The sequence below is a fragment of the Helobdella robusta genome, assembly GCF_000326865.2.
Source record: "Helobdella robusta unplaced genomic scaffold HELROscaffold_2, whole genome shotgun sequence".
NCBI classification, from domain to species: Eukaryota; Metazoa; Annelida; class Clitellata; order Rhynchobdellida; family Glossiphoniidae; genus Helobdella; species Helobdella robusta.
The window spans coordinates 7,098,969-7,124,807 of NW_008704083.1; the positions used below are offsets into that span (position 1 = coordinate 7,098,969).

The window sequence follows — 25,839 nt, forward strand, 5'->3', positions numbered from 1 at the left end:
TATACATAAATACAGTTGAATACGCACAAACACACACACGCACACATAGCCACACATAAGTAGCGATGCAGAAATTTTTCCAGTAAGTAAAAATTTTCCATCTATCACGCACAGGTTTTTATATTAATGATCGTGAAAAATTTTTCAATATTATACAAAAAAATGAGCGAATTAAATACAAATTAGAGAAAAAATTAATGGAAAATTAATTAATTTATTCACTCGTCATCATTATCATCATAGACTATATCGTAGACAACATCATCATCATCATCATCTTCATACACGTCATCATCGTCTAGACAAGGAAGAAAAATTATTTTGGAGTCAGTTGCTATCCAGCCTGCGCCGATCGTCACTGGATGAAAAGATTCCTTCCTTCGTTCTTCCTCTCTCCTACACATCCTGTGATCTGCTTGATCACCAGTACCTCAGTCAAGCTCAAGTGAGTTCACGTGATGATGATGATGATGATGATGGTGGTGATGATGATGATGATGGTGATTGTGATGATGATGATTGTGATGATGATGGTGATGATGATGATGGTGATGATGATGATGGTGATGATGATGATGGTGATGATGATGATGGTGATGATGATGATGGTGATGATGATGATGGTGATGATGATGATAGTGATGATGATGATGATGACAACAACAATAACAAGGATTATGATGGTGACAATGAAGAAAGAATTTCTTTCAAGTACAATGAGGTAAACGTGAAAATAATGATGACGCGACATTTATGACTACGAATCAGATTACTGCGGATCAATAACGTGATGGTGATGTGATAATGGTGTGATGATGACGTGATGGTGATGTGCTGATGATGTGCTGATGGCGATGATGTGATAAAGTGTATGCTTCGTCTTTGTAATGATAACATTTTAGATGATAGCAATGCAATACATTAACAATATGACATGAAAATTTCTAACCAACAAACTCTTTAATAAGACAGAGGTAATTTGAATGATAAAAATTGATAATGACATAGACAAAAATGCTGATAATGACAAGATGATGACAAATATGATGGGGAAGATGTTGAGATGGACGATGAGCGTTGGCAGAAGATTAAATTACAGCCATTATTTTTGCAATAAAAGTGGCGCCAAGGTTGGTGGAGATGATAATGGTGGCTATAGTGAAGACCAATTGGTTGTGTTAGTACCTCGAAATCGGCTGCGTGGTTATTACTATGAATTAACTCGTTTCATCCGGAAAAAATATGAAGAAGACAGTTCTTATGGCGATTTGATGAATATGTTAGAGTAAGGTTTCATTTGATAACTATTAGATTGTGGAATGGTTGGTGCAGTTCTGGGAAATGTTTTTTTTATAAGTTTTTAATTGTTTTGTGGTTAATTTGAAAAAATAAAGAAATAGAGATAGTTAAAAAATAATCACTACAAAAATAATTTAGTTTTGCGTTGTTGTTGTTGTTGTTGTCGTTGTCTACAATATTATCGGAAGCCACAACGAAAGAGTTCTAGTAGTGATTGATTGTTTTCTTTAAAAGGCATCTTGTAATTAGAATATGAAAATAAAAAATCAGTCTTAATAGCTTCATTAGCGTTGTCTTTAATTGATGCGGTTGTCATTAATTGTTAGCCACTGAACTTTTCTTGCCTATGTTTTCCGAGGAAACGATAATTAAATTGCTTTGTTTCTATTTTCTTCTATTATTTTCGTTGTCGTTACTTTTTTTGGCTGCTGCTACTACTACTATTTTTACTAATACTACTACTGCTACTTTGCTACTGCTAGTACTATTACCACTACCATTACTACTACTACCACTACCATTACTATTACTACTACTACTACTACTACTACTACTACTACTACTACTACTACTACTACTACTACTACTACAACTATCACCACTACTACTACTACTACTACTACTACTACTACTACTACTACTACTACTAATTTTACTGTTGGTTGTGGTCTTCAAATATTTCAGGGATATTAAGTGACGAATGTATGTGCTGGCAAATATTGATACAATGATGGAGAGCATGATATCATGGTGTGTGTATAGTATATTAATGCTCGTATTGTTCGTGTGCTTATATTATATGGAGGGAAAGTTTTTCAATTTTTTTCAATTTTTCAACTAACAAATTAAGCGTGAAAAATTGAAAATTTTAAATTGAATTTTAAAAAAAATTAACAAACGCACACCAACAAGTTTAAAGTTATTTAAAAATGGAAAATGCAGACAGTGAACGATAATTAGTCATGACAAAAAAAAACCCTGAAAATAAACTAGAAAAATAACAAAACAAAGAACAATGTCCAAACAATGATGATTAATTTTGTTTCTTACTCACACACAGAACCTACTGGCCAACGTGAACAAGTGGAGCTTCAACGTATTTGTACTGGATTGGTTTACTAATGGTGGGCTTTTATTCATTCATTCATTCGTTTGTTTGTTCGTTCGTTTTTGCTGTGCAGTTTATATTAAATGCAGTTTGTTTTGTTACTACTTAATGGTAGATGATAGGTATCTAAAGGGTTTTAATGGAATTGTTAGTTGTATCTGTTAATGGTATTGCTGGATGGTATTTGTTGGATGGTGTTTGCTGGATGGTTTTTGTTGGATGGGCTTTGTTGATGGTAGAATGAAGATTGGCGATGCTTTGGTAATGTGATTGCAAAACTTTTTCTTGATGGCGGTTAATACTGTTTATATTTGGTTGTTTTTCGTAGCGTTTAATGATTGTTGTTTTAGCTGCTGTTGTGTGTGGAAGCTTTTTTGGTTTTCAAAAAGGAATTTTTTATAATTATCTATTTTTAAAAACTGCTTTTGTTCATTTTTGTCCTTAAATTTGATTTTTCTTATTTCTTAATCATTAAAAATTTTTGTAAAAAAGTATTTTTATAAATTTTTTTGTGATCTTTCAAAAAAAAATTTAACAAAAATATCACATGTGAGTTAACTTTAGTTAAACTTTTTTCGAACTCCGACTTAAAATGCTTTCACGCTTTCTACATTGCATTGTTTACTGCGTTGATTATTTATTCATAAGCCAATGCTTTATGACGCTGCTCTCAACGATTTGTCCTTTGAACGCTTTTCACAAGTGCTCTGAAATTTTTATAAAACATTTGTCATAAATATTCACTGAAACTCTCAAATTAATGCGTCGTTGATTGGCGTTGTTAACATTCAATTCAAGTGGTTGGGTTAAATTAAAATTGAGGCCAGATAATCAATTCTGTGAGTTGAAAAATTGAATTTAGGTGAGAAATTTTCATAAAGGATTATTTATTTTGCTAGTTAGGACATTAACCGCATATACGACGTTAGAAACTGCGTTACCGGCGTTTTTTTTAAAAGTTAGCATCTAGAACCTTAACCATTTGTCGCTGGCTCGTTTAAAGTTGTTTTGTAATTCTTTCTCACGAAAACATGGTCATCATGTAGCTAAGGAAACTTTCTCTTTCAAGTTAAGGGTATTTTAATTCAATCATTTGAATTGTGAGGCAAATTCAAATTTAAAATATTGGAAAATTATTAATTTAACGCATTCCAACAAATGATAACACTTGTACAACAAAGATATATAAAAATATTCCCTGGAAGCCGATGAGTGATGAAGAGGAAGAAGAAAAATTCTTCAAGGACATGCGGGGAATTGAAACCAGGTATAACGGAGGATGGGATTCAGTGAAGATAGCGGTTTATTGTTGGATCCTAAAAAGAGATAACCCTGATGCTCTACATGCTAGGGTTTCTAGGATGCGTAAGTTTTCACTCTGAAAGGCAAATGTCATTCATTAAAGCTTATGTTCAATTTTTATATATCTATATAAATTGATACTACGTGTTGGTGTAATCAACATGTCGTTTTGTACAATAACTTTATTCTCATAGAAATGTTTTTTAAGGAAAATTATTGTAAAAAATCAACCAATAAATGTCCACATCAAACAGTCCTTCATTGAAATCAAGTTTACGTAAAAAATTGACCCAATCTAGAAAAACTATTATCATTTTCGAACTCAAGTGACGTCAAATTATCCTAAATTAGTTGAGATAACCTAGACCTTTTTCCAAGACTTTTTTTTGTAAGGTAGTGTAATATTAGATCATAATTTAATATTTAACATGGTCGCCATGTCATGTCATGCACAGTACAACACTTGCAAGCAAACAAACAAACCAACAAAACAACCAGTTCTTTTTCATGTTCTTCTTTCCTTCTTCTTGTTTATTTGCTTGTTTGCTTTGCAACTTGCATAATCCCCAGCTGACAGGCACTTTGCTTTTTTACGTCAATAAAACGCATTAACAAAAACATTTCTTTCCAAACATTCTGCTTCTTGAACCGGTTGTTTAGAAATCGTTTTGGTTTTGATACGTGTCGTGAAGATTTTCTGGCAGATGAATCGATAATACAAAATTATTTGCCGTAATCACGAGAGAAAATGATTTTATAAAATAGAATTTGGCATTACATAAAATATTTTCTAACACATAATATAACAAATTTTCAACAATTTTGAAGGCCACAGCTTCCCTTATTTGGTGACTCACCTCTTCCACACGTACAATTTCATCAGAACATTCAAGCTAGATGCTCTCAAACTCTACAGGACCATACGTAAGCTTGTTCTTCAACAGTTAAATGTTATCACTATAGTGGTGTCATAATTATTAAATTTATTTTTTTTATCGTTCTCGTTTCAAGTTCCAATCGTTCCACAATATTTTTTATTTTCATTAATATGTGTGCGCAAAGTGTCGAGATAAGGTGAGGCGGAAAATTGTTTGTTTAATATTTACGAGAGTATACTTTTTTTAGTATAGTATTTTGTGTTTAATCTGTTATAAAAATTTGAAAAATTTTAATGAGAGAATTGAGATAGGTTTTACAATTTTTATGAAAGAATTTTTTAATTTTTTAGTGTCAGAAAAGTTTCTTCAATGTTTAGATCACGCACTAAAGTAAAAATTTTATTAATTCATCATTTTTTCAACAAGTTTGACGTCATTCAAGTATAAAAAAATCATGTTTATCAAAAAATTAAAGTCATCAATCATGTAAGAACATCGCGAGACATTAATTACTCTTGTTAATATGGAAGCATGATGAATGTTTGATGTGAGGCTTGGCTTTGTCGTGTCAGCAGTTCTTCTTGTGAAACCATATGTGAACATTTTATTTTAGTATTAACAAGTTTGCTGTCAGTAAATAAGTTTTAAAAATTGAACTCCTGGAAGTTTCTGATAGATATACAAACTATCTAACAAGTTAAAACAATTAATAATAAATAAACAAACAAATAAACAATTAATATATATATATATGTTTATATATATATATATATATTTATTTATTTATTTGTTCATTTATATTTAATATATAATATTAACGATAGAAAAATTGAATAAACGCAAATACAATAAATCCAAAAGCAAGCCTTACTGCATAGATGAAAATTGATCAATCAAAAACTATTGAGTTGAGAGATTGATTGATGTGTTGATAAATATTGTTCGAGCAGGTCTCGTAGAGCTGGGCTACTGCAAGACCAATCCATATCACAACTCGCTTCATGCTGCTGATGTTGTTCAGGCTATTCATTGCAATCTCCTCGAAGAAAATGTTCGTTTGTTTTTATGTTTGTTTGTTCATTCGTTCCTTCGTATAATGTTAGCGTTTGTCTGTTTAATTTGTTTATACGTTGGCTTTTTGTTTTGTTGTATTTGTGTGTTAGTATGTTCGCTCTTTGGTCGTTACGTTTTCAGCGTCTTCCACTATTTTTTGTTGTTTATTTAATATTTTGTTGCTGTGTTATTTGTCCATTATGTTATTTTTGATTTTTTTCTTGCATTTTTATTTCCAAATATTTGATCATGAAGAATTGTCATCTTCATGGTCCGAGAACATTTCTTATTATTTCTTCCATCGCAATATTCTATGCATCATATTCAGGCGAAATAATCTATCTAACATTTTTCTTGCACGCTTCATTGTTCTACATGTATTAAAATAAAATTTTAGACATTTTTTTCAGTTATTTCGTAATCACGATTTTTATCATAATAAACTCAAAATTTTATTTACTTAGTGAATAATCATCAAACTAGTACAGTCTTCGTTCTTCAGCTCAAATGCTTATTATTCATAATAAGGATCCTTTTTTGAAAAAATGCACTTAAAATCTGTTAAATTAAAACTTTTATTGATTGTTTGTTCAAAATATCAAACAACCAATTGCCAAACCAAAAGCCAAACAATCAATCAACCAATCAATTAATCAACCAATCAACCAATCAATCAAACAAACGAACGAACAAACGCACGCACGAACAACCAAACAAACAACCAAAAACCCGCAAAATCATCAACCAAACCACGCCAGATCTACCCACACATGACGTCATTAGAAATGATGGCAGCCATCTTGTCAGCGGCCTGCCACGATCTTGATCACCCTGGCGTCAACCAAAACTTTCTCACTTCATCTTCGCATTACTTGGTCTCCTTGTACAATGTTAGTCTCTGGTTATTGCTGCTTATCAACTTCAGAGTTATCAACTACACACACACACACAACCACACAAACACACATACACACACTAACACACACATACACACACACAAAACGCATGTGAAAACGTCACGCATCACTCACACATTCTATCGGATATGTGGGGATTGCTTCCTCATACGAATCTAGTTACTATCAATACAGCAGCCAAAATAGAAAAACAAGCAAGAATATATTTAATACTTAAAATAATCGGAAAGTATTTTAAAAAATAAATAAAAATACTACAAATTAAAAACTCTTCTACATATAATCAACTAGTTTAATAGAATTAATGAATTAAAATTGAAAAATCCTGAAATATAAAACCAAGATGTACATAAACAGTCGCATGTTATTTTAAACATTCTCAATTTTTCAAATTTTAAACATAGAAAGTTCAAAGTCAACCTTACCACTTACAATGAGACATGAATAAGAGTCAGAATGTCATCCAAATCTAAAGTACCACCTACTGGATTTTTTGTTATTGTTAAATTTAACAATCCTCTATATAAACGAATATTCAAGAAGAATCTTTTTGTTAAGGTTGAAAATAAATTTACAACAAAAATGTAAACTTGAAATTGTTGTGGTCTTAGAAGCAATATATGAAAAAGTTATATCTGAAAAAAAGGGTTCTTATACGTTTCAACAAAATCAAATTCTTGAAATAAAACTACTGATAATTAAAAACTACAATCACGACTATAAGCAGACTTTATAATGATGAAAGTTTCACAAAAAATACTTTAAAGTAAAAAATCAAAAGTGCCACACAAATACTTACTTGAAAAATCTAATGTTATTCCTCGTTAAATAAAATCATTTAATTGCTATGAACGATTTTCTACTGTAGGGTTTGCCTCCTTGTGTTTTTTATTGGTCATGTGTGTGTGTGTTTTGTGTGTGTGTGTGTTTGTGTGTGTGTGTATTTTTTGTGTGTATGTGTGTGTCCACCTATGGTATACGTAGAGTGATCGTGTCATTGTTTGCCTGTGTTGAACATGTGAAGATTTAAAAATTGTTACATTTATGTACCATTTTACTACCATCTGCTCAAACAAAAAAAATGAAAATTATCCGTTGGTGTTAAATGTTATTAATTTATGAGATTATTAAATGTTTATTATCTGTTATTTTTGAAACAAATTTATTTCATCTTTATTGTTCCTATTCATAATAATCATTTTTATATCGTCTTTCTGGTTAACGTTTTATTATTCTCGTGATTATTTCGATTTTACGATTATTGTTGCTATCTATACTTTTTAGGGGAACATTTGTTCTGGTGCATAGTTTTATTAACTGTTTATTAGTCTGGAAACATTTCAACATTTCGAAAAAGAAATTCAGCATGGCTGTTCTATCCATAAAGACACTTAAAAATTTTTCTAGGGAAACAACTCCAAAACACGTGATATCTACATAATATCATTTCGTTACTATCAAAACCATAGAGAATATCATATCTCTACATCATCTCACCAACAACACCAACCAATCCTTGAATTACTCAACTAACATTCTACACTAACTACATCAGAGCACAACATTCAGTCAACATTGTCGAGTACTCCAAGTAATTTTCTGATTATATTGAAAATAATAATCAAACAATGAAAATAAATATTTTAGTCTATGGGCGGCACTACGGTGCTTATACAAAAAGATTTGCACTTTTGCTAGCATGGATGGATATAAATTATCTTGGTCAAGAAGAAGAACAAAGTTTACCATTTTTCCAAGTTGAAAATTTGAAATTAAAATTTCTAACAACTAACTTTTAAAATTTCTAAGAATTCGTTAATAATTCAAAAACATATTTTTAACGGGCAATTTATCAGTTTTTACGTAGAGAAAGGTCTGCAAATCTGCAAGAAAAAAATTATGCATGTAACAAAAATAAAAATTGTGTTTCACTATGAAAAGAATAATTTTTTATTATCGGAAGCATTATCTCATCCCCATCAACAAATCGTCACATCACTTATCGAGATATCATCATATCATCACGTCATTACGACATCATATCATCAGCACACTTATTGACAACATCATCATAAGATCAACATTTAATGAATTAGAAAAACTTTATATTAATGAAAATATGAAATAAATTAAAACCATCAAAATAACCAAAAAGACCAAGTTTTACAAAAAAAATTTCCAATAAAACCCAAATTAAACCTCAAATGAAACGGCTATAATAAAATTATTAAACATTGACTTCGTGTCATTTTTACCGACCATAAAATTTTATAACTTTTTAGATAAGTAGATAACGTTATTGAAAAACTAATTCAATGACATCATCTTGAAGTTTCAATAGATATTTTTTATCATCAAAAGTTTTTTATTAGCTCTCGAAATACCTACCCATCATTTAATCACTTCGAAGGACCATCAAAATCTATTTGTTTAAAATTTTCTCACTTTCACGTGAAATTAAAAGTTAATCTCATTTTTGAGAGTTCAAATTTATAGCTACTTGTCAACTTTTTAAAATTTAAACTTCTCGAATGAATTGGGTTTTTAAATTTAAAAATATAGAATAAATTATTATTATAAAATAAGTATCAGTAAATAATACTATTAAATATATGTATATGAATAACATATAACTATAATACTATAATAATTATTAAATAAACAGTTTTAAGCACAATTCGTGGGAAGAGCCGTCCTGTAAAAAAATGATCTGATTATTTTTTTTGTGTTACAGTTATTTATTCCTCACCGTGTTGTGATGCCAATAAGGAACTGAAGAAAAGTGCTATTCCTAACAGCAACGGATAACTTTACAGATTCTTCCAGAGCTGTGCAAGGAAATATTTGTCCAAATCATTCACATCGTTTTTTCTTGACGCACAAAATTTTTTTCATATTCAAAATTTTAAAAATATAAATTGTACTGCCTTATTTCAAATTATTTATTTGTTTTATCAGCCTGGAACTAGTTATTTTTAAGATTTACAACTGCAAAACAACCACCGTGGTTTATTGTGCAATATTTTAAAAAAGAACATCTGCAAATATTTTTCGAAATTTTTTTTGCCTTGTTGTGTTTGTGTTGCTGCTTATGTTTATGCAGTTGTTATTGTTTATGTTAATATTGTTGTTTATGAAGTTTTATGTTGCTGCCGAGGTTCGTGTTTACACTGATGTTGTTTACGTTGCTGTTGTTTATGTTGTGTTGTTGTTGTTGTTGTATCTGTGGTAGAAGAACAACAAAACAGAACGCGTCATGTAAGTTTCCTCTTGCTACAATTGCAATATGAACCAGAAGATTGTTATGTAGCAGTTAATATTTCAAAACGTTTGTTCTGCAAAGGCTCTGGCATCATCTTCTCATCCAAATGTTCTTCTTTCATGTTACTTTCAGTCAAAAATTGTTTCAAGAAAGAAATTTATTTTCGATTGTTGTGTGTGCCTACATGTGTGCATGTTTCTGTTGTATACAATTTGTATAATTATATATATATGTGTGTGTGTGTGTTGTGTGTTTGTGTGTGCTGTGTGTTTGTGTGTGCTGTGTGTGTATACAATGAAGAAATATGTAAATTTAAATTCAAAATTAAACTTTCAAGACTTCCACGTTTCTGATGTGTTAGGTTTATAAAAACTTTCTCTTAGTGTGCAAATGTTGTTAAAAAAGATCTAAATGCCGGTGTTTTGTAATTTGTCTTAAGTATAAAAACCATTTTGGTAAATAAATTAGATTAAATTGTTGACCGGTCTTTTTAATTCATTTGAAGATATGATTTAATAGTTTCATATTCGCAAATAACTTTATCCATCAAAACAAAGCAAAATTCACGTGGTTACATTGTTACATAAAACATTTAGACAAACAACAGATAAACGAACAGAAAATGAACAAACAAAAAGTGAACAACGTTAAATACAAAGTATCGTAAAACAAGAGGCATGCAAAGGCGTGAACCAAGTTCACTTAACAAGGAACACAAGAGCATAAAAAAATTTGATTTCATAAACACGTACTAAACTACATAAACAAATACATTATTATATTTAAACATAAAAATAAACAAAAATCCAGATAAGAACAACAACATAGATACAAACAGAAACATAGACAATACAGCAAAATACAGGCGTAAACATACAAACCAATCAACCAGGGTGTATCGGTCCTGGAGAATCACCATTGGAAGGGCACCATCAGCATCCTACACGAGTCTCAAGTGTTCCAACACCTTCCCAGCCATCAGTGGTTGGTTTCTCAAATTGGTTTTTAGTATTCGTTTAATATTAATTATCATGTGTATATACGTTTGTTTGTGCGTGTGTGTAATCTATCTATCTGTCTGCCTGCCTGCCTGTCTGTCTGTCTGTCTGCTTGTCTGTCCGTCAGTCCGTCTGTCTGTCCGTTTGTCTGTCCGTCCGTCCATCCATTTATATATATATATATATATATATATATGTGTGTGTGTGTGTATGTGTGTGTGTGTGTGTGTATTTATTTATTTATAAAAGGAAATGTTTTTTCTCGGTGAATTTATTTTTCTAAATTCGTGAATGTTGTTTTTGTCTTTGCACAGAAAACTTTTTGCTGCCACTTCGAAAGTATTTTTATTTTTATTGCGGCATTTAGTTTTATTTAAAAAATATGTTTATTATTATTTTATTTTATTATTATTATTTTAATTTATTATTGTTATTATTTTTATTTATTAATTTATTATTATTTATTATTATTATATATTATTTTAATTTTTCTGAATACACGCGCTTTGGATTTCACCGCGGCAATGATAATAAACAATAAACATTTATCGTTTGCCACCGTAATTCTCGAAATATTTTTTTATTGCCATTCTCATCATCATCATCATCATCATGGCTGTCGTCTTCATCATCACCATAATCATCATCATCATGACCTTCGTCTTCACCATCATCGCCATAATCATTATCACCATTCCCAATCACCATCATCACCACCACCATCATCGTCATCATTTTCACCATTATCGTCTTCATCATTATCGCCACCATCGTCATCATCACCACCACCACTACCGTGTAGGAAGCGCCTAACGTACCTCATTGAGATTCTCATCCTGGCAACAGACATCAGCAAACAGCAGGAGATACTTCGAAAGTTCAAAGTCGAGTTTATGATTAGTTTCTTTTATTTTTTCATTCATTCATTCTTTCATTCGTTCGTTCGTTCGTTCATTCATCCATTTATCCGTTTGTTCATTAACTCATCTATCCACTCGTCTGCTCTACCGTTTGTTTGCATACCCATGAATTCATTTATTTATTTATTATTTCATTCAGTTCATCCTATTCATTCTATTCGTTATTTAGTTTGGAAGGAATCTTCTGTAGCATTTATATCTCATATTTTTAATGAAAATTTTGCGTTAACTGCAAATTCATGATAGAAATATTGTTGATATGTTCTATAAATCATATATAAATAATAAAAGCATTCGATAAGAAATTTGCCTTAATGATTTTTAGCAACAATATTTTGTAATCAGTAAGTGAATGCTTTTAGAATTGCCGAATTTATATAGCTTTTTGTCCAATATCCAACTGGAAACACACAAGAATTCAGGAAGGGTTAGTAATCGCAGTGAACGCCCAACGCTCAGAAATACAAGTAGAAAAACGAACGAAGCTGAAAAATCAACAATCCAGCAAGCAGAAAAGCAAACAGAAAGCTATCACAAAACCAAATACATACAGAGTCGAAACAAGTATACAAAAACAAATATACACACATAGACAAAAAGCAAATATAAATATGATGAAAAATGAAAGTAAACAATTAAACAACCAAGCAAGCAATTTTGCAGCAACCGGCCAAACAGTCAGACAAACCGACAACCGACAAAATAACAGACTAACATACAGACAAACAATTATGCAAAAGACAAGCCAACAGACGAATAAACAGACAGATGGAAAGAGAGACAAACAGACAAACAGACAGATGGAAAGAGAGACAGACAGACAAACAGACAGATGGACAAACAGACAGACAGACAGACAAACTGACAGATAGACAGAAAGACAGACAGACAAACAAACAGTCATGGCACCCTTGTTGACCACGCTCTTGGCACATTAACAGATTAATCATTGCTATTTTTCGGGCGATTACTTTATGCGAGGAGTAACAAAATATCCCCATCCTCAAATGTTTCTACCTTTTTTGGAGTTATATATTGCCATTACATCAGTGTTGTATGAGAATATTTTGTTGATGTCTTTTGTTTCGTTATTGTTGTCACGGTGGTTATTGTAGTTTATTTAGTGCAAGTTATAGCAGACTTCATGATCAGTTTACACAGGTTTTTGTCTTGTTAAACTTTTACAATTTTTATATCGGTTAAAGTTTGCTATTTTATTTTAATTCATGTTTCGTATGAAACCAAAAATAACATATTTGAATGAAATAATTAAATAAACGAATAATAACTAATTAAATAAAATGAATAATTTGTTTTTGAAAAAATTACAAAATTCCAGAAAAATAGACGTCATTAATTTTGAATCCACTTATGAGACATTGGCAATGTACGGTACGGTAGGATTGATATTTCATCAACATCCTTCGATACATCTTCCACATGTTAGCTCTCTATCGAGTATCAACTATCTCCGCCAGGTACTGGCAAATGTTTTGTGGTGCCCGTTAGCGTGTCAATGGTGCTTCAAAAAAGATTGTAAAACTATTTTCCACATGATATTGCTAAAAACTTGAAAAGAAAAAAATAAATCCAAGATGGCGTTCGCAAAAATCGAAAAGTTTCGAAGAGCAATAGAAGCGTGCATCAATCTCATTGCTGTTGTACTTATCTAATGACAAGAATCTAATGATAGTCGGAAATGGAAATGATACAAGGACAATAATTGAAATAACAACAAAAATAATGCTGCTGCTACTGCTGAAGCTACTAATATACTTACGCAGCTGATGACGATGATTATAGTGGTGACAATAACAATGATGGTGATGGCGATAATGACGACGATGACGACGATGATGATGACAATGAATGAGGAAGATAAAAGTGCCACGGAAGCCTTGTTTGTTGGGCGGCAAGCATTCGTTAGAGGTACATCATCGCCAACATTTATATGCCATTAGTTGCAGCCTATTAAACACGAAAACATAAAATCTAACAACGTATTATTGCAGGCACCCCTTACTTCAGCAGACATGTTTATAATCGTTTCGTTGCATTTTCTAAGAATGCTGCTATTGTCATCTACAGGAAACAATTTAGATCGTAAAATTTTTCATCATGCGTACCATTCTGTCTATAAGCTATGTTTTTATTTCATGTGTAATTTTCTGTTTTTACTGTTTTGTGTGGATTACGTAGGTGTGCGTACATATTTGTGACTATAACAGGCATGTATAATGTTGACTTTCGTCATTAGTTGCTTGTACGTGTGTTGCCAAATTAACTTACGTAATGATATAATGCATTCGAGACAAACAGACCATTAACCACCCTTCTCTGAATGAATTTAACGTGATGGATCGCTGACGTCATCACTTCTTCCGTCCAATCAGATTCACGAATTTAATTATGAACGTTTAAAAAATTGCTTAATCAGTGTTCGTTGATTTAATTAATTAGTCCACATGCCAGTCGGCAGGTGGCACCTTTCCAGTTCCTCGTTATTGTAATGAGTGAATCAGTCTTTATTTAAGGAAACTTTGTTGGCTGCCTAGAGGAACGCAAAATTTTTGTAGACAAAACTTTTTTCAATGAAACAAGTGATCTTGAATGTGGTCCTTTTTGGATGTTTCTAAATGCGTACTATTATTGGGTTGTGTGTTTATAAGTGTTGGTAGGTGTTTGTAAATGTTTTTGTGTGCAAGGGTAGATCCAGACAACTTTGACGGTGGTGGCCAAAATTTTAGGGGAGTCAAAAACTGGAATTATATTTGAGATTGACAAGGTAAATTTTTTTGCTTATCGCACAATTTTTTGCCTATTTTTCTATTCAAAACGATGTTTTCATGTATAACAAATAACTGAAACAAAATATTTTGACTAAATTTTTAATACCTTACAAAAAAATGATTGTTGACGGTTGATACGTGTTGTGTGTGTTTGTGTATGTCTGTGTGTGTCTGTGTGTGTATGTGGTGTGTGTGTGTGCCTCAACTGTTTTTTCATACATCATGTTTAAATTTTTGTTGTTAGTGAACTAAACTGATTATGTCGGTGAGGATAAATCGAAAAAATAATTCTACTGACAGTAACTTGATAAAGTAGTGATGAGATTAAAATGACATCACACTTAATATTATTGATGTGAAGAAATATGTTTATTATACTGAAATAGGCAGATGATGACTGTATGATGACGGCAATGGCAAAACAAATTATAGCAAAGGTGTTGCTGTTTTTGGCGCGTTATCAAGTTACAAATGCACCAAGATTTCTGCCACTGTTATGAAATGCCAATACTGTTGATGTGTGATATTTCTCATTTCAACAACTCAACATCAACACATGTGTGTCGCAATTTTGACTCAACATGTTTACACAGTTGCGTTTATATATATACCCGATTATTTCACGTAAATATATTTATGGTGTAGTCTTGTAGTTAATAATTTTTATTAAGAATGCTATTTTCCAAAAATTTATCATTAATAAAAAAGTTATTAATGAATTTCACTGCATACTATTTCGAAAAAATGAAAATTTTCTTCCGAAAAAATAAGACGGAAAGTAATAGAATCTGGATAGTGAGTTGTGTTGCATGATACCTTCCTATGTAAGGCTTCATAATGCAATTCACATCTGCCGGCTTTCTCCTCTGAAATCATTTCTAATATGTCCGAATGTTGGCGTGTGTTTGTCGTCAGTGTCTGTAAATATTTCTTCGTAAGTGAAGATTTTTGGAGACATTTTTCTGTAATTTTAAGTATTTTGTAAATAAAAAAATTGATTTTCTAGAGATTTATGTGAAGATTTGAATGAGTCGAATATTTAACATTTCTCATGGCTTTTTAACAAAAGTATTAACATTTAAACAATTCCGACAGATGAACAACAACTATTCTCAAACTTATATGAATTACTTTACACCGACGATATCCTAGCTACTCACGCGAGCACTATCAAAATATTAGAGGAAACACGCATGCACATGAACACACACACACACACACACACACACAACAGTCTCACGGACAAACACGTACACTCACACAGACATAAACAAACTATCGTACAAGTCCGTCTGTCCAGTAGACACACACACACACACACAAACAGACAAATGATGAATTGCGAGGTACTTTTTCATAATATTAAGTGTAACATGAACTTGATGGAAGAACAAGACAGTGTCCAGCATTAATCATCCTGGATTGTTCATGTTCAGCTGGTCATCCTACTCTTCTTCCTATGTGTGGCCACTCTGAACATGTCCCTTTTTAAGTGAATTATCACTCCTATCATTAACATACATCAATTAATACAAAATCTCGTTCCTACATATTTTCTCTCTCTCACAAACTTTCTCGTTTTGATATATATATATATATATATATATATATATATATATATATATATATAGTATTAACAATTGCTTATTTGTAGTCGTTCAGTTTAAAAAGTTTTCAAAACCGTTTGGCAAATAAAAATATTTGCCTGGAGAACTCGACTAAAACATAAACATACACGAACGTACATTCACATGCCTAAACGTGCATAAACATGCATTGACATACATTCATAAACCTTCATAAACCTTTTTGCAGCAAATACAAAAAGCATTATTGTTGGAAAAAGCAGGTAGACAGGTAGGCAGGTTTAATGAGTAAATATTTCATCCTAAAATGTTTTTATCAGCATTTTTTAGCGGCAAACAATTTTAATTGATACATGTAGGAATTGAATGTTTGCAGTTTAATTGCCGACTTTGAAAATTGCTTGAAATTTCTTAGTTTAAAAAATCTCTTAAAACCTCCATCTCGTAACGGCATTAAGATTAGATATCTCAAAGGAATTATGATGAAGATAACGAAGACAAAAGTGACGACGACGACGACGATGATGGTGGTGGTGATGATGGTGATTGCGATGTGGACGATTTACATATGCACCTTTTTAAAAAATGATCCAGATTTATGTAACTCTTTAACAGCTATAACGCTATAAAAAATATTTACATACTGCCACTACAAAACAATTAAACTAAGCTAGATTCCTTTTGGCCTTCATCTAATTTTTATTAATACTAAAATACTAAAGTGATGAACTTTTGTTTGCACAAACCGCTCAGGTCACTTCATTCGAAGAAGAGCTTGCTGCCTTTTTATAAGATATTTTGTTTTTTGTTCCTACATAACATATATGTGCAGTGCATGTGTTGTATACATTATATGTATAATGTACTCTTGTTTACGCTCGTATACGTATGTACATAAACCAGTGTACATGTGCAATATACATATAATATATACAGATGTACAATTGTACATGTGTATCATGTGTATCAATAATTTTCACTCATGTATATTGCTAAACAAAATTAGGTGTGGGTATTTTTATTTATACAACTCTCACACTTATTGATATAAATGCGATGGCTGCATAAGCAAATATTTGTATAAACCCAAATGGTGCCAGTGCACAAATTTATAAGGGCATAAAAATGTTGAATATATCTGCTGTAGTGCGTGCTGCACTCCATGAGACATGCACGCACAATCGAACGTTCCATCTTTACGAGCGGGAGAGGAAGGATTCATAAGCATTTGAGATGCAAGCATTATGCATTTCTATCTGATGTGCGCGTTTCTTTATCTATTTTTCTATGTTTTTGATACTGCTTGTATGTTTTTATACTGCTGATGATGATTTTATGCTTCACGTGGCTGATCATCCCAAACAGCCTTTGCGGCTTTGTTTTTATTAGGATTGCAGAAATTACAAATTTTTTACATCGCCTGCTGTTATTTTTGGAGTTAAAATTAGCTTTAATTTTGGTTGTTGTTCAATTAATTATGCTCTGACACGCTATTATTTTATTCCTACCAACAGTCCTACACAGAGTCCAGCTCGTTCGACTTGTCAGCCAACGAGGAACATAAAAATTTCATCCTCCAAGTCAGTTCTATTGAAATTTCGTCCTTTACAAATTTACGGCATGTTTGTTGCCTGATAATGTGTTGTTGTTGTCTTGTTGTCTCATGTCATGGATATCAACCAACGTTGTTTTAAAGTTGTTTTTTTTTTGTTTTTGTTTACAAGTTGTTTCCTTAGATTTTAACTGCACGCTCAATGTCTTCAAGTTCAACAGCTGTCATTGAATGCTTGAAATCTCTCTGAGGTGTTTGCAACTATATTGTTATGTTTGCACCTGTCATTTTCGACATTAAAATAGATTTCATGCCTTTTTATACAACTTATTTATCAATGAATTATTTGACCATTTCACTCCAAACAAATCACCTTGTGTTTTCAATATTTTTTTATTGGGTCGGAACCGTTTTTTTAGGTTAATAAAATCCAAGAATCCATTATTTTGTTTTTCGAGTTTCCCTATTTAAACATTGAGCAGGTATAATCTCCCAGACGAACTTGCATATTTTTATTAATAGAAGTTTTATTCCGAAGGTGTATTGCATTAATCAATTTAGCCGGCAGGACGGATGCACATGCACTGCAAACAACTTGCAAAACATTTTCTCTGTCTCATCTCCTCTACGCTCATTAAATTATTCAATGAGTAGTGGTTAAACGACAGTATTTGCAATCAATAATATAATCAATAATTTTCACTCATGTATATTGCTAAACAAAATTAGGTGTGGGTATTTTTATTTATACAACTCTCACACTTATTGATATAAATGCGATGGCTGCATAAGCAAATATTTGTATAAACCCAAATGGTGCGGTATGGGTTAGGGTTAGGTCGATATTTTTCTTTCATGCACTTGCTATCTCTCACCATTTCATCTGCCCACTCCATCGACCGACAACACTTTTGCAGCACCGAGATATTATCGCCTGCAAAAATGCAGTTTAAGTAAATGAACACATCGGGAGTGATATTTTTTCCAAAGCTTCGTTACTTTTCAATTTTCTAATTTCAAAATGTCACGAATAGGAAAAGCCAACGTGTCTGTATTCAAGCAAACTTGTTTGAAACAAATTTTTCAAATTTATTCATTCAAGTTGTTGTTGGAAAAATTAATGAAGAAAACGAATTTTGAAACAACAATAGATAGCATTGAAATGTGCCGACATCTGCAACCCATGTCGATCATGGAAGGTCAGCCGCAAGTGGAGCCAGCTGATCTGCGAGGAATTTTTCAGACAGGGTCAGTCAATGCTTTCTAAGCTTTTCTACAAAGATAAACATTATAACTAGAGGTTTTTTTTTTGATGTAGCACATATCAAACGAACATGACAGTTTCATAAAGTTTGAAGTGACGTCAATATTTTGGTAGCTGGCAGTTAACGTGGCACGCGTCAGTCGTGTTTCTGTTTGAGATTGGTACATAGCAACAGAATGTTTCGAGTGCATTTGTTGACACTGCCTGTTGTTGTTGTTGTTGTTGTCTTCCATGTGCATTGTACACCTTGGGGATAGCACGTATAATGTATTCAGTGTTACATTAAACATTTAATTTACAATGATAATAAGAATAATATTATTAATAATATTATTATTATTAATATCATTTCTCTCAATTAATTTAATTCAATTTCATCGTAAAATAATAATGGTAATAAAAATAATAGAGGTTGAGGTTTCATGCCACTGCATATCATTGATACTTTTTCTTTATACTTGGGTTAATAGTCGGTTATTGCATCTATTTATACTTAATCACTGAAACTCAATGTTCTATAACATCATTTATCACAAAGAATATTGAATACAACACTAAGCAGCACCTGCCGTGAAACAATATCACCATGTAACATTTAGCTTGTAGCAGTATGTAACATCACATCACGTATAACGTGTAATATCACATCACATCATCACGTAACATCATCATGTGACATCACGTAACATATGGCGTCATGCAACATGTAACATCACATCACATATGACGTCATGCAACATGTAACATCACATCACATATGGAATAACCTTGTAGGGGACAGGGAGAAAGATTTGAACCTACCTCTAACCACTGCTTACGACAGAACGCAATCGACCACCGCCAAAATTCAAACAGGTTAAGTGGTTCAATCGTTCATTCATTCGTTTATTCATTCATTCATTCATTGATTCATTCATTCATTGATTCATTCATTCATTGATTCATTCATTCATTCAATGGTTCGTTCGTTTGTATATTTATTTTTTGTTCATTCATTTTTCGTTAGTTTGTTCTTCCATCCATTTTTTTATTTATCGATCTGATTTTTTGGAATGTTGGACGCATACAGAGTTTGAATTAAATTAAAATGTTTGTTCTAAAAATATGTACGCATGCATGTTTGCCTCCATGTGTGTGAGTGTGTGTGTGTGTGTGTGTGTGGTGTGTGTGTGTGTGGTGTGTGTGTGTGTGTGTGTGTGTGTGGTGTGGCAGTAGTATGGCGTGTGTGGTATATATGTGGGTGTGTGTTTTACATCACTCCACCACTATATAGTATTTCTTCTAGCAGCTGGTCGTCAGCAGACGACCAGCAGTCGTCAACTGGTCATGACGCTTCTTGCTTCTAATTTTTAGATAACTTACTTGAGCTTATCAGCCGCTTCAAAATGTTGATATGTGAATTTATGTTTTACAACATTGTTGACGAATGTGAGTTAGAACATGAAACAAATTGACAAAGAAAACATGCAAGCCTATCCATCCGTCCGTTGTTACGTGTCAGCCAGTTGATGAGCTCTTCATGAGTGTCTTGTCTTGTGTGTTCTGCTGGTTGTGAAACCCGTGGCAATTAAAAAAAATTCAAAAAAGTTTAAGAATATATTTTTCATCCGTCGTCATTCAAATGGTCTGCAAATGGCTGAACTTTTTAACAATGCTTAAATATTATTTTGTATTTTTTTATTTTTCAAAAATTTTTATACACTTACGCCAACCACCACCAACCACCACCAACGACCGAGCAGGTTTCATGTCGTTCATAGTTGAGCCGCTCTTCATTGAGTGGGACAAGTTCTCTCCGTCGCACCGAAGCAAGCAGATGCTTCTCAACCTGAGGTGCAATCGCGTGAAGTGGGCGGAGATCGAAAAGAAGGAGAACGAGGAAGTGGATGGGAGCATCAGAAGACAATCCAACACCACTCTCGTTTCCTTTCTGGACTGGGAAGATGACGACGACGACGATGATGACGAAAACGATGGAAAAAAAAGTGGCAATATCCAGCGGCAAATTTGTGATAATGACGATGATAATTTGAACGATGGTGCGGCAAACAATAACGCACAAGATAAACAGAAAACAACGCGGTCGTCATCATACTCGTCTTCGTCATCTTGTCGACGGAAATTCAAGTTTCAGACATTTAGTTTGAAAAAGAAGTTAAATAAAGAAAACTATGACCCGACGAAAAAACATGACTTGTTGGAAGAGCATTGTACCGACGACAACATTGGTAGCAACGGCAGCGTGAACCGCAACAACTCGAATGACAACTGCAGCTACAGTCTCAGCGGTATCAGCCACAAGGGCAGTTTCATAAAAAAATTGTTGCACCCTCACAAAAAGTTTTATGAAATAAGAAGGTCCAGTTTACCAGCAGCTTCAAAATATTCGCCACAGTCGACGACTGCTGTGCATCATCATCTTGTTGAACATAGAAGATGCAGCTTGCCACTTGCTCGCATTTTAGAAATTGGTAATTCATATTGAATTTATTTATTTTAATGCGCCATTTTAACATAAGTTAAAACTAATTTTTTTTGTTGTTCGTAAAAAAAAATTTTATTTTGATAATTTTTAAATTAATTTCAACTAAACAAAAATTGAAATAGACAAATTAACTGAAGGTACAGCGTGCAGTTCCATCAACCCAATGAAGACTTCATCGTCAAGAGGTTGGAGCGTAACCAGCAATCCGTCCTCGAACCAGCTGGAGTCGCTGTCCGAATGTTCTTCCAACCCCGACAAGCAGGAGAACGATAATGAAGACATCGACGACGACAGACACGACGACAAGACAGCACTGCTTCAACGAGACAACAGCTACACTAACGTACACGCCAATAACAAAAACAGCAACGGACGAATAAAAAGCATTACAAAATCGACCTCGTTCAAAAGATCAAACGAAAGGTTCATGTGCCAACTTTTTGCTGACTCGAAAAGAGAGCACGAATCAGGATCCAGTTTTTCAAAAACATCTTCATCTCAAGATAATAAATCTGAGCAATGCAAAGTGGCGGGTGGTAGAATATCACACCACTATAGCGAAATGGTTCTATCTTTATGTCAAAATCGATGGTTTGAATCTCAAAAACGACGTTCAAGTTATCCACTTTCAGATATGCAAACACAGATCATCAAAATATCTGAGAATGATTCGAGTAGAAAAATATCCCATGCAAGCGATATAGTTCCTAGCAAGTTTAACGTTAATAACAATGACAACCTGTCAAACAACAAAGCAGTTTTTAATGTAAAATCAAGCGTAACCGACCAGTTCAACTTGAAAATTGATGCACCCAATCAAGCAAGAGATATTAAAGTAACCAGTCTCAATCTTCACAACTTTTTACTAACACCATTTTCTTACGGAAACAATCGCAGGAAAAACTCGCTGACCAGTGAAATAGAGCATCCAAAATATGTTACAAATAAAAAAAGAGCCAAGTCCTTAGTTGCATCCTCATTAGCCGGTGACGGGTCCATTGTAAGCCATCTATCGTCGAGGCTCGTCAGCCATGATGTTGTCACCAGCAACCGCAATAACAATGTTAAAAATACAGCAGGTTCTGAATATTCTGCAATAATGGACGGTGGAAATATTAAAAAAAATATTTTTATTGCTTTAGAAAATAATTCTAACAACTTGTTCTACAAGTTCGAGAAGACGAACCCAGATACATCTGTTTACAATACAGGCTGGTATTGAATTTTATAACTTTTTTTTAATTATTTAAGTTTTAACTAAATTTTAAGAGTTGTCAATTTATAATATTTCAAAATATGCATAGCATGATCAATTCAAACAAACCCATCTCTATGGCCACATCCACTCGAAAATCAAAAAATCAGAGTAAAATTGAATGGGAGTTTTCGAATAAGCGTACTTCATATTTTAAAAAATTTTCAATTTTTCAAGAATCTTAATTGCGTTTAAATTGCTTATCATTTATTCACTTATGTTTTATTTTTTGCAAAACAAAAATCTTATTTACCAGTTAAAAATCTGTGCTATTCATTTGAAATGTACAGCTCGAAACAACAGCATACCTAAGCAGACACCCTCTCGTCTCCCGAGTCTGCCCTTCAAATCCTCCCCGGCTATACTCAGGTTCATGGACGTTTCCGTGAGCAACTCTGCAAAAAAGACAAGTTGTTCCACGGTTTTGTGTCCTACAAACGACATCGAGGCACTTCCCTTGCTTCCGAAATCTTAAAAAAACCATTAAAACCCATTTGAAGCAATTTTCAAATTGATAGTTTTACTTTCAAACTTAGGACTTTGAATTTTATTTTTTATTGGAATGCAAATCCTAAAAAGAGATTAGCAATGTTTGCAGTAAAATCGTAGTTATCAAACATCACAATTAAAATTTTGAGTGCATTGAATGTTTTTATAATTTTTAAACCGATCTTATCATTTTGCAGTGTTCGTATTTTATTAATTCACTGAGAATGAAATTAAATGTCTACGTCTCCTCACTCAATTACGAATATCCGTTCATGTTAAGTTAACATTTTTGTGAACTTTTCCGAAAAAGATTTTTGTTTGTCTTTTTAGGAAACAGAAACAATACGATTTCTGAGTTTTGTAGTTGTTGATTCGTTTAGTTTTGTTGTGCAACTAGTTTCAATAAAATGGCAACATACTATATTACCAACATATTCAACAATTCAACTAGTCAATAATACGTTCAACAAATTAATTCAATTAAACTTGCTTCATAACAACAAGCCTACATAATGGGCTGGCAATATATTGTTATTTATGATTTATTTACCTGTTGCTCAAATCATTTTAAAACGATGTATACCATAAATGCTAGCTATACAATCGGTTAAGAGAATTTTTCACGGATTTGATGAAATAACAATAAATCAGAATATTTCATGTTATACACTTTTGTCAAATTATGTTGAAATATGATATAACGCTTTTAGTTTAATATCAGCCGTCCAAATAAATTATAATTGTCGTTTTTGAAAAATTTCTTTTACACGCTGGCACGGTATGCTATGAGTATATATTAAAACTATGGCAGCTAGCTACAAAAGATGAATTCAAATTTGAATTTGATACAAAATGGTGGAAAGTTTTGTTTCAATGGTTTTATAGCTTTTAAGTATAATTTGATCTTTGATGATCATAACATCAAGAACATGAAATAAATATTAAATAGCATTTTTATAATTCACATAAATTAATCACTGATAGACTGGAGCGATCATCTGTAACGAGCTATGCATTAACATTATGAATGGTGCGAAGTTATGCAATGCATGCTTGAGGTCTTTCAAACAATACGATATTTCATGGACTGATGATAATTAAAATTTTTATTTGAAGGTGCTCAGTGAATGTTCATTTCAAATTTCGATATTATTTTTTTTTAAATTTTATTTTTGCCGAGACACGTTTAACTTTTAATCTTTAAAAATTGTATGGACAATAGATAAATAGATTCGTCATTCATTAGTTTTTATGTGTATATATATATATATACATACATATATATATACATATATATATATAATTATCTGTGTGTAGTGTATATATTTATGTGTGTGTGTGTTAATAAAAAGCCTAAAATAGGATAATTGTGCAAATTTAATTTTTTCAAGAAAAGCGTAAGAAAAAGTCGTAGAACGTCGTTGGAATAAATTTTATTGTTAATTCGAAGTTGTCGTTAGTGGAAGTACATGTAAAAATACAGGCAGAGTATGAATGTAAAACACATTACAGTAAAAAAGATCCATCACAACCATCAGAATGAAGCTACATATACCTACCTACCTCACCCACAGTTCATCATCACAACCTATTCCATCCTATTACCCTCAACTTCATACATTCAAGTTCGTTTAAAAAAATTAATTAATTTATAAAAAAAAAAGTTCTGTCAATGAAAACGGAAAACAGATCGTACGAAGATTTACATCCGTATAACATTATATATACATAACACAAGGAAGCATTGGATGAAGGTTAGTTATATTGAAGAGTTTACAGTTTCAATGATAGTGCGGTATAATGCATAGAATAATGCACTTTAGTTGTATTTAAATAAAAACAACATTAATATATATATACATTTACATACATATATATACATTAACACACACACACACACACACACACACACACACACACACACATATATATATATATATATACATATATATATATATATATATATATATATATATATATATATACACACGCACATGTACATGATAAAGATTAATGAACACATAAAAAACGATAAAAATATATAGCACATAATTGAAAATTAATTGAAATATATTCATCATAAAATAGCTAAAACAGTAAAACAATTAATTTCAACAAATACATAGCTGGCTGGTCTCACCAGATTTTTATATAAGCAAATCAAAATTACGCCTTATATGTCGCTGTTGTTATTTATTCCCTATAGACTGTAGGCATCATCGATTGTATTGATAATATGTCGTCACGCAGTAAGTAAGTAACTTAATTGAATTTTAAAATTTTATTTGATCCACTAGAAATTGGGATGAAGAAAGAGGTATAATAAAAAAGACAGGTGAATGCAAATCCTGATTCATACTCGATAACATGTACGGCATAACAATTATTTACACTAATTAATTAAAACCAATTAAAACCTCACTTCACTCGTTCACTTCTTATGCAAGCCAAAATGCCACTTTTTAAAATTATCAATAAATTATATCGAAATCATATAGAAAAAATTCTATCATTTACATCACTCAATTCTAATTAGAGAATATTATAGTAGCCACTTATAACAAAGGAATGCCATGCCAGAAGAATGCATGCTTGCTGTATCTTATTCACTAATCCATTTATGCTCATTCATTCATCTAGTCATATGTTCATCAATTCATTCATTCGTGTTCATTCGTTCAT

At 32.1% G+C, this 25,839-nt stretch overlaps 1 protein-coding gene across 1 annotated transcript; it reads left to right on the forward strand.

Moving 5' to 3' along the window:
• Positions 1-2,362: 2,362 nt before the first annotated feature.
• HELRODRAFT_149347 (hypothetical protein) lies at positions 2,363-20,855 on the forward strand (the record flags this gene model as incomplete). Its single annotated transcript, XM_009017564.1, has 10 exons — positions 2,363-2,423; positions 4,538-4,633; positions 5,538-5,638; positions 6,399-6,530; positions 10,712-10,803; positions 11,620-11,706; positions 15,761-15,812; positions 18,816-18,912; positions 19,703-19,783; positions 20,668-20,855. Coding segments are annotated over 10 exons (987 nt in total), but the record flags the coding sequence as incomplete, so codon positions are not given.
• Between the last annotated feature and the right edge of the window lie 4,984 nt (positions 20,856-25,839).